The 11668-nt window shown below is 36.0% G+C and overlaps 1 protein-coding gene across 2 annotated transcripts in view; it reads right to left on the minus strand.

The window, feature by feature from the left end:
- LOC149554054 (uncharacterized) overlaps positions 1–11446 on the minus strand; it is a 128583-nt gene extending 117137 nt beyond the window's left edge. Inside the window, exon 1 of one of the 2 annotated variants that reach the window (XM_089789395.1) lies at positions 9960–11446. In XM_089789395.1, coding sequence (XP_089645521.1) covers positions 9960–10870 — 911 coding nt within the window. In that variant the 5' untranslated portion in view covers positions 10871–11446. The remainder of the gene's footprint in view (positions 1–9959) is intronic. The other variant, XM_089789396.1, reaches the window with a different exon arrangement.
- Positions 11447–11668: the final 222 nt, after the last annotated feature.

Below are 11668 nucleotides of genomic sequence, written 5' to 3' on the forward strand. Positions count from 1 at the left end.
ATCCACGATATAACCTGTAACACTCAAGAAACCTTCTAGGTTCTTGAAGATCCTACACAATTTCCACACCATTATGAACTTGATTTTATGAGAATTCACCTTGATGCCCCAATGCAAAACCTTTATAGATATATGGCCAACTGTCACCTTGATGTTTGCTCAACCAATATGACCCAGGTAGTACTCCACCTTTGCCTTCAACAACACACACTTGTACTTCACATAAAGTTGATATCATTCCTCCCGACTTTTGATATTTACTAAGATATTAACCAAAATTACGCAAACGAGTTTCCACAAAAACAGCCTAAAGATAGAGTTCATCAAGCTCTAAAATGTAGATATAGCATTTATGAAGCCAAGGTGTATCACTCCAAATTCATAGTAGCCCTCATAGGTTAAGTTGTTTTCTGTATATCCTCATCTCTTGTTCTAATTTGAGATAACTAGAATGGAGATCAAGTTTGGTAATATAAATAGCATCATGTAGCTCATCTAGCAAATCATTGATTATTGGGATTGGTACCATATCTTTGACAGTCTACTCATTGAGCTCTTTATAATCTTTTTAATGCTTCACCACTAGAGAGATAAACGTTCACCTCTAGGTTCTCATATACCATCTTCTAAATCTCATTCTTCAATACATGCGAGTACTTGTAAAGTCTAATTTTCACTAGTTGGCTCTCTAGTACTTGTTGAATGGCATGATCATGATCTCTTTTCGGAAGAAATTTGGCATATCCCAAAAAAATGTTTTCCTCAACTTGCCTAGAGATTTAGTGGAGCAAGAATCTTTGATTATCATGATTTTGATGAATACAATTACCCCAAACACCCATACACCTTTTTTTAAACATCTTTTGCATTTAATAAGAGCTTTCCATTTTGGAGCCTTCGCACGCAACCCTCTCAATTCAAATACACCACCCTTTAAAATGAAAACAATTCAAAAGTTCATTTCAATTGATTCTATGTTAGTAAGCCAGTGGACTCCCGAAAAACAAATTTGCTCTACCCATTTTGTGTAGCAAACATAGGGCAATCTAACTGATATTCTACCGTGGCAAACAGCAATAAGGAAGAACAAAATAGATACAATAGACGCCAAAGATTATACTGGGAAAACCCTTCAATGTGAAAGGAAAAACCCAGCCACACAACAAAAGTATCATTTTATTGATAAGGAAAACATTATGACGTGTACAATGCTTTTCGCTTGATACAACATATATAAAGAATAGAGAGACTCTTCATTACACCATTGAATGTCTCTTCAACTTCCAAATATAGAGCTCTTCATATTTCCATATGCATGCCTCTACACATGATGCCTGAAACATGTCTCTATATTTAATTATATCACAAATGTCTTCTTCAGCTGAAAATGACCATAACAGTTATAAAGATAAAAAATCAGAGATAAGGATCTTTATCGCAGCTACAATCTTCAACACATTGGACTCCTGAAAAACAAATTTGCTCTACCCATTTTGTGTAGCAAACATAGGGCAATCTAATTCATATTCTACCATGGCAAACTAAATACTATGGCATTTCCTTAAACAACTAAACACACCACCATTAGTAATCATGACCAACAATTTATAAGCCACAAAAACAAAAAAGTTCAAACATGCAACTAACTCATAGATGATGAAGTTGTGATTGCTTCCTAAATCTATCAATACTATTACCCACTCTCTTTCAAGAAACCCATTACCTTGAGAGTTTGCGGAGTGATAACTCCAGAAATTGCATGATAAAAAAAGTAGATTGTGTACCTCCCAACTCCTCGTCTAGAACATCAACACCTTCAATTTAGAACAACTTATTGATGGTCACATTTATGCCCTCAACTATATTTTCTATCACAATCAAAGCATAAACCCCTTTACATATTTTCTTCAAATTGCTGAAAAATCAATCTAATTGACTAAGGGAATTGTTGTAATACAAAGCTCCTCTCTCTTATGTTTATGAACCTGTGTTTTTTGTTGTCCATACCCTTTCCTCCAACTTGAGTGTCATGATAAAAGAATCAAATACAAGTAAATGAATTGAATATGGATACCTCATGTTGGATGCGATCCTTGGGCCCATCAAAAAATAAATCGTTCAAGCTATTCATTATTAACTCTACTTGCAAGGACAGGTTCTCAAATTGACAATTATAAACTTTGATTGATCATGTTACCATGATGTGTTTAATAGGCTAAAGTCATTTCCAGAATATAGCATTGTTTTAGTGTGTCCACAATTCATTCCTCAAACCTAGCTGGCTGACATAAAGAGTTTTATTCTGTTAAGCACACAACCATCTATACCCAATTAACTACTCAAGTTCCAAATACAAGCTTCTATCCACATAAACTCTTATAAATATCAAAAACAAATCTCCACTTGTGGAATCCAAGTGATTGAAATAAAATGAAATGAAATGAGTTTTACTGTCCGCAAGACCAAAGGTCTATGGGACCAAAAAAGAGGATCCACTAAATATACTGCTGAGATTTTTCCAGGCTGTCCCTTCTTTCGTGGAGCTGCATTAGCAAGGCGGCCACCTTGTGAAGTCTTGGCCCCTTAAAAAGCTCTTGCCAAGGTCTAGAATGAATTCCACCCATGGTTGAGATTGCACCATATTTGAATCAAGGCTACTTTATCCTAACAATTTACCCTAGTGGGGTTGTTAAGTTAGCAATAAGACTAACCACCTCTTAATAGAATATGAAAGATAACAATAGTGCATTGATGCCAATCATTTATGATTTCAATCCATACTAAAATTTGTAAATACCCTCTTAGAAATGGGACGTGTCATCAAATGAAGGCAACATCATATAAAAGTGCCCCCTTAATCCAAGCTCTACATAATATCCTCTTTGTTATGTACTTTTCCCTCTATGTACGAATTCTTGTTTTAGCATCTATATTGTGGCCATATAATGCTAAGGCTTCACAATGCAAAATTTAATTTTCAAAATTGACCAAACTTTTGCAAGACTATTTCAAATTGAGATTGGTGCAAAATGCAAAATAGACCCACAATTTGTCAATTACTTGTTTAAGCTTTTCAAATATGTAAAGAGATTAAAATATTCCAAAAATCACAGTTTCCAAAGCAAATTTATAAAAACCCTAAATTGGCAATAACTCACTCAATTTATCACAAAAAGTTAAAAATGGATTGTAGCTTTCTTGAATGATTCTTCAACTTCAATAAAAAAATTGAAATGATTTATAGGATGTAGGTGAATCTTCAAAATTTGGATGATTTCCCCAATTCCAAAGCTCCAATAACCAAAGTAACAAGAATCGAAATCGGCAAGGCCGAATCGTATCGTGAATCGGCCATGAATCAAAATCGAATCGGCCACAAATCAGCAAATTAAAGAAACCCTTGAAATTTAGTAACTTATTTCATTAACCCTTTATCGCTGATTCAATTCACCGATTCACAAAAAATCGTTTGGCTTGAATTGAATCGCCGAATCACATGAATCACGTGAATCATCGTGATTCTTGGAACTATGCCAATAACACGTGTAATGAAGTTATTTACACAAAAGAGTATATAACAAGAAACACGTGAGAATATAATGGAAATCATTTGCCAATACTTGATAATAATAAGCTACTTCAAGGGGTCAACCTCCAAAAAAGTTCAACAAGAACAAAACCTGTGATATGATAGTAATATACCAACCACTAGCTCCAATGCACACCTTACTTATATATTAGAAACTTCCTAAGACAACCTTGGTACCAATACAAGGCTTAAAAAAGAGCTTATATTAACATCCACATATAACCAAAAGTAGGCGAATAGGACAACAAGTTACGTTGTTAATAGTGGGCAATTTAAGGAAGCAGGAACCCTAGAATCAAAACAATAAAAGTACATAAGACAAAATAAAGCACCAAGTTCTCGACAAATACTAATACAAATAGAAAGCAAGGGTGAACAAGAGCCCCAATGTAATGTTCCTACATATAGCAAGCTTGTTATGGCTTGATTTCAGCACCTTCGTGGTGTAAGGGGATGCACATGCCCACTTGTATGCCAAAATGTCATACAGTAAGAGTCTTCACCGTAATGTAGAGTGACTAGATGGTACATGGGGAATGGATGGCCCGTACGGTGAATGGAATTACTCGTATAGTGAGAAACCAAAATGTTGTACGGTGTTGTTATTACACCCACATCGTCACTTCAAATTTGTACTATTGGTGCAGGGGAAAGGTGGCATCGCATGACAAGAGTATCCGACATATGACAATTTGTCGTAAAGTAATTAAGTGAGCTCTCCCTATCAGTGTCTTATGGCATTGATGTGTGATCTTGATTCCATTTGTCATATAGAAATGACTTGATGTTCTTACCTTCAAGGTTATGTTGCTAGGCACCTCTAGCAATACGGGAACAGGGATATTTTATGTTGTAAGTTCAAGATAATCAATTTAATAGAACTTGGCACAAGAATGAACACCAGAATCAATAAACAAACTGAATTGCAAGACATGCAAGTAGGAATAATGATAGCACTTCACATACAGTGAAATGATCTCAAAAGGAAGGCAAAATAGGGTGAGGAGTTACTCCCACCAAAACTGTGGAAACCAAATTGGGAGGATCTTTCACCTATGACATGGTAGACAAAGCTCCAACTGGAATTCACAATTCACAAATAAATTCCAAATCGCATGCCTACAACTACAACTATGTCGACCTTGTATATGGCTTCAAGTAATGTCCTGAAGGATTACAAAAACTGTCGACACAGCCAATACGCTACCAACGATAAAATAAGAAAGGGCCCAATGGATAATAAATTTAACATCGAGGCCATCAAACCTAAAGTATTAATTTAATTTATTTAATAATATTAGGGACATTACCCCCCAAAAGCATGTGTTAGTGAAGACTAGAAAGAACAACTATTGAATATCTCTATCTACATCTAATATGCAGTAATCATTTGAGCGATCATTGGTCACTATGAGAGAGAATAATTATCAAGGAATATTCAAGGTCATTAAGTCCATACTAGCATAAATAGGAAGGAATCAAAATACTTCTTGTAAGAGCTCACATAACATCCAAGAACAACGTAGCTCCCATACTAAAAAATAAGCTCATAAGGTCATAAAGAGATGATGATATGACTTAACTAAGGGTTATGCTAGCCTCAAATCAAGGGCACACATTGCAATGAATGTATTAGAATAATCTTTAATGCTCACTATTGTATCTTATTGTAAATATTAGAATATTTCTAATATTTAGGTGTAGTCTAGAATAGAATGTTTCTACTCTATTTGAATCTCCTTTTGTATATATTGATCATTTTGAGTATTCTGCCATTTACATTTGTAACATGGTATCAGAGCAACCAGCAGATATTTTCACAAAACCCCTTGGTCCTGACAAGTTTGTTAAATTCAGGGGATCTATTGGTGTAGTAAATAGATTGAGCATTAAGGGGGGGTATTAGAATAATCTTTAATGCTCACTATTGTATCTTATTGTAAATATTAGAATGTTTCTAATATTTAGGTGTAGTCTAGAATAGAACATTTCTACTCTATTCGAATCTCTTTTTGTATATATTGATCGTTTTGATCTCTGTTTAATCAATCAAGTAATCTACCATTTACATTTGTAACATTGTAAATAATTTCGAAAATAAAAGGCAGATAATTTCACCCAAGAAATTATAATTATTTTCGAAAAATTTAGAGTATCCCATAATATAGCTCTTATGGCCAACATTCATAGTATCCCTGTGCCCCAGACATATGCAGAGGCCAAAGGAATTCCAAAATGGGAACAGGCAATGGATGTTGAGCTTCAGAGTCTTCAAAAGAACCACACCTGGGTTCTTTCAAATCTCCCTCTTGGGAAGAAACCCATTAGCTATAAATGGGTCTATAAGGTCAAGTACCATGCAGATGGTACCTTGGACAAATACAAAGCCAAACTTGTTGCTCGAGGATTCACCCAGCGCGAAGGCATTGACTATGAGGAGACATTTGCTCCGACAGCCAAGATGAGCACTATTCGCATTCTTCTTGCCATTGCAGCTCAGTATGGTTGGAAAGTTCATCAAATGAATGTGAAGAGTGCTTTTCTCAATGGTGAATTACAGGAAGAAGTCTACATGACGCAGCCCCCAGGTTTCAAGGTTGCCGGTTCAGAACCAAAAGTATGTAGACTCCAGAAGGCCATCTATGGTGTTAAACAAGCTCCTAGGGCTTGGTACATAAAGATTGATCAGTACTTGGTTAATCAGGGATTTCAACGCAGCCCGTCAAATAGTAATCTATATACTAAACACTTTGGTAATGATATTATTTTTCTTGTTGTCTATGTGGATGATCTGATCATTACTGGGAGTTCAGAACATTTGATTTCAGATATCAAACAGGATCTATGCAGAACTTTTGATATGACCGATCTTGGATTGCTTCATTATTGTTTAGGTATAGAGGTTTGGCAGACTAACAACAGTATTTTTTTGTCTCAATCCAAGTATGCTAGAAATTTGCTTGACAGGTTTCGAATGCAGGATTGCAAACCTACCTCCACTCCTATGGAGATTGGTCTGAAATTGCCTGCACAATCTGATTCTCCTCCTGTAGATGAAACACTCTTCAAGTAGCTAGTAGGTAGTCTCATCTACCTTACTACTAGTAGACCTGATCTCAGTTTTGCAATCAACTACATCTCACGGTTCATGACGAACCCCAAGACTGATCATTGGATTGCAGCGAAACGTATGTTACGCTATGTACATGGTACTTCAGATTATGGTCTTCTTTACACAAGGAGTACTACACCTCGGCTCAATGGATTCACCGATTCCGATTGGGCCGGCTCAGTTGATGATAGGAAATCTACTTCTGGTTATGTGTTCAATATCGGATCTGCAGCAGTTACCTAGACCAGTAAGAAGCAACAGGCACATGCACTCTCCTCTACTAAAGCAGAATATAAAGGAGCTGTCAAGGCAGCTTGTGAAGCAGTTTGGCTCTGTCAGATGCTTGTAGATATGCATATTTCTCAAGCAGGTCCAACTTCTTTGTTTTCAAACAATCAGGGAATACTCAAACTTGCCAAAAACCCAGTGTTTCATGAACAAACCAAGCACATAGAGCTTCATTGCCATTATATCCGACAATTAGTAGAAGATGGATCTATTTAGTTACTCTATGTCCCTACCTCAGAGCAACCAATAGACATTTTCACAAAACCCCTTGGTCCTGACAAGTATGTTAAATTCAGGGGATCTATTGGTGTAGTAAATAGGTTGAGCATTAAGGGGGGGTATTAGAATAATTTATAATGCTCACTATTGTATCTTATTGTAAATATTAGAATGTTTCTAATATTTAGGTGTAGTCTAGAATAGAATGTTTCTACTCTATTCGAATCTCCTTTTGTATATATTGATCGTTTTGATCTCTGTTTAATCAATCAAGTATTCTGCCATTTACATTTGTAACAGAATGTTGTACGCTAAGACTTAGTATAGTGGCATGAGATGCTACTGTTGCACAACTTTCTTTAGTCCCAATCAAAGACGTTCCTACACAAGGCTTGGATGGTACAGCTACCAAACATAATAATAGCGCTACTTTTGGTTCTAGTACACCAATTGATGATATTGATACTCTTGTAAAGAGTAATATAATGATTTGTATTGAATTTCCCTATCTGATTGCACTACTATAAACTATTTTAAATCTATCCTTAACATTTGACATTAAATTATCAATTATCAATTGTGTTTTGTATTTAATTTTGAATATATCGTACATTTGAACTTTTCAATGCTTAAAAGTGAACAAGCGTAGACGGCAATCTGATGATGATTCAATAACCCAAATCATGGCCCTACATGACAATAAAATTAATAAAGTACAAGCTTCAACAACTTCTTCCATCATGAAAATGCCTTGTCACCTACTCAAATGTGTCACTTGATGGTCAACAAAAGTCAACTACGAACCATCTATGACTTCTTTCAAATTAAAAACCTCTATTTTCATCCTTGAAGTCTTGTTTGAGATTAAGTTTGTCAATTCGCCCTATTTATAAGTGGACCCACCCCAGCAAATAGTTGCTACCAAAAGGCGAATAACTATTTTTGCCTACAACACGAATCTTACATGTGTGATTTTTTTTCTAATTCTTAGGATTTTAACTCAAAGTTGACAGCTTTCTTAGATGAGCTGTTTTTAAGAGTTTATTTGTTACTATCTCATAACCTAAGCCTGATTTTGCTTCCTTGTACAGAACTTTTTTTTCATGTGTTCAAATTTTGTCTATTGACAAGCTCCAACATTGATGACCAAAGCTTGATTTCAACTTTCAGTCTATTGCACAGATGTTGCAAGCCATCTATCCTCTTCATCAATTATTAGGTTTTGGATTTTGTCTATTGAAGAGCTGCAACATTCATGACCAAAGCTTCCACGGTTCCATCTCTTGGCCACTTGCAAATTCATTGTTGACCATATATCCTTTTGACACATTATTAGGGTTCAAATTTTGTTTATTGAAGGGCCCCAACATTCATTACTAACAGTTCCAAGCTTCCAATTATTAGCCTCTAGCACATCCATTGAAGGCCATCTATCTTTCTAAGTCCAGTAACAAGTTTCCTCAAGAGAAAGATACTGAACAATTAGATTCTTGTGAACGCAACAGCATCAAAATTGATCTCTACTTCGGATATCTCTAACCGCAAGGCTAAACTTTAATGTACATTTGTTTTTTGTAGTTTAAATTTTAGATTAGTTTTGGTTGTTGTGTATGTCAAAAGCATGGCTTGAAGGCTGGATAAGGTTTAGCTTTCACCGTAGAGAAAATTTCTCAAAACCCGTGGAAAATGAGTGATAAGCAGTTGTGTTTCAACTTGGCTTCATTCTATAAAGGGAACATTACAAATAAATAACATAGTTAACAAAGAAAACACAAACCAACAAGACATTCATGCCGTCATCCAATTACTCCTTACATGAGAAGAGGGTAGTCCAGCTCACTGTCACCACCTTGATCAACTCTTGCCGCATTAGCAACAATGAATTGCTTCAATCATCCCACCAATGAAAGCAAACCTGTTTAGGCTGATTTTGCGTAATACAGAACCAAAGCATATAAACATAGGAAAAAAATTGGCAAACTGCCCAACCCAAAAAAGCAACTTAGTACATACGTAAAACATTCCTACAAGAAAAGTTTTTTAAAAGTGCCTGTGATATTTAATTAATGATAGATTGATATATTGGCCAAGTGTATTGACCAAACATTCATTCTTGGTATCCCAATGACCCAATATAGGATGCCTACCTTCTAAAGAATTTTGTTTCATCATACACACATTCTGCCACAACAACAATGATTAATAACAACAATGACCTCATTTTAAGCTTTTTCCAAGAGATATCAATAGCAATATATTTTGTTTCAAAAAACCTATTCATCTTTTAAAAATTCAGATTTCAATTTCAGGAAATTTTATGTTTCCAGGTTTTTTAGTCGATTCTAGATTTCCACATTAGTCGTTGAATTTTCTGTGAAACAATTTTCACATCAGGACCGTAATAGTGGCATCAAACGCTTCTCATGGCCTCTTTTTGGGGGTCACCCGTTGATGGCTAAATTCGCAAGAATCCAAAAGAATAGTAATTTGAAATTTAAAAAATTACATTTTTACTGAAATTTGAAACGAACAAATTATGTCAATGTCCACAGATAACAAAAGTAGGTTAGTGGGACTGAAGAGTACAGCCAGTTACAATAGAAGACAAAATAGATTTAGGAGTTTGAATTCTCATTATTAGCATAATCAACAAAGCGAACAAAACAAATGAATGCCTTAAAATTGTTTACTGTGTAATAAAAATATAGATTGACTTAGGCACGATAAAAAGACTCAGACGTGCATACTCACTGCAAATCATTGGCACGGCGAGAAGTTCTCCGCTCCACACTTCTGACTGAGATGGGCTCTTCTCCTAAGAAAAACTGTTTGATTTCCACTCTCTGCACATAACCAGGCTTCGTTAAATTGTCTACAACGGGTTGAAGAAGCCCAACCATCCAATTCTCTAGTCCAACCCGATAAACTTTCCACAATTTTCCGAGCACCATGTTCACCCATTCTACCGACTCCTTCCTCTGCAGATCCTGTTCGAGAAACTGGGAAATGTTTGTTGGCACCTGAGGCCTAATATTATTTTGTACCTCGGCAACCTGCTTGCTATTTGTTTTCCTCGACGTCCAGACTTTGTCAAAGACAACTCCCACCAAGAAAAAGAATCCAAAGAGAGAAATTGCCGTCCGAGGGAACGCAAGAAAAGGAGGTATAGGTGCACCGTGCAGGCTACCAAGCTGATTACTCAACTTGTACACAAATGGATCATCCTGCACACTTGTTGAAAAGGAGAATGTCGCATGTTTCTGCTCAATACCCTGCTTTCTTCCAAATGAATTTGAGGTTGGGATAGACAAACCAGCAAGTTTCAGTTTCTCTTGTGAATCTGCTTCTACTGCCTCCCTCGAAACTTTCTTTGAGAGGGCCTGTGTACTTCGTTTTGTTGCATCAAGAATTTCGACATTGATGGCAGGATTATGCTTATTATTACTTTCAACAGTACAAGCCACTAATCTCCATAGACCAATTTTATGACTCCGGTGGCTGTATGAGTACCTAGTTCTAAGGTTTCTACGAATTTTACAGGGCTTCAACTGCGGATAGAACAGGATAGGAGGGTTAGGATTTCTATATCTACAGGGACTAGACTGCAGTGAAAAGAATAAAGGAGGGTTTGCTAATGCGACTGAGGATGGTTGCAAAAACATTTAAAAGGACAGTATAGTTTAGCCCTAATTGAAATTGGGCGTAATTTTTGCTACTGAATGCAATAATCATGGAAATTTGCAGGGTTCAACTCTGTCTCATTATAGAGAAGTGACGATAAATTTCTCCACAGTGAATTTTTCTGAAGCGAATTCTCCACAATGAATTTTTTCTTCCGCAATTTTTTTCAGCGAGATTATTTAATTGCATGACCTCGTGGAAAGGCATCTCAGCACTACATAACTTCACGTTTTTCTGAAAAAAAATGCTAATGATACAGAAATACCTGATTCTTACTGAAATTGAAATGCAAGTATCCAATCAGCTTCACTCCACTTAACGCCTTTTTGTAATAATAAAAAATGATCAGATTGACTAACAAATCTTGTTGAATGGGCGAGGGCTTTCTACCCTAGAAAAAGCAACGTTCTTCTCCAGCGAGGGAATAATTTGTGCGGGAGATACAGGGGAGAACCCTATTTGTAAATGGCTCTTTCACATTAATGTTTCGAGGGCACCACAAAATCTTTTAGTGCTAGCGGAAGAGTTGAAGGCTCATGAAATGACACGTGGAACGCGAATGCAGCTGTGTTTGAATCGCCCACTTGTTGGCTTACACGTCGGATGTCGCGTCATGTCGGGATGGATAAAGTTGCGGAAAGAATTTTGACGTGGTGGTGAGAAAGGGGTATGCAATTTTTTCTTTAAGGAGTTGATGGTATACCCCAATAACTTTTGTGGACGTAATTAAAATTATTTTATTTTATTTTAATAATGTTATTTTAATTTTATATCTTTTA

This window comes from Cupressus sempervirens, chromosome 6, assembly GCF_028749045.1.
Source record: "Cupressus sempervirens isolate cs-2001-9-10 chromosome 6, ASM2874904v1, whole genome shotgun sequence".
NCBI classification, from domain to species: domain Eukaryota; kingdom Viridiplantae; phylum Streptophyta; class Pinopsida; order Cupressales; family Cupressaceae; genus Cupressus; species Cupressus sempervirens.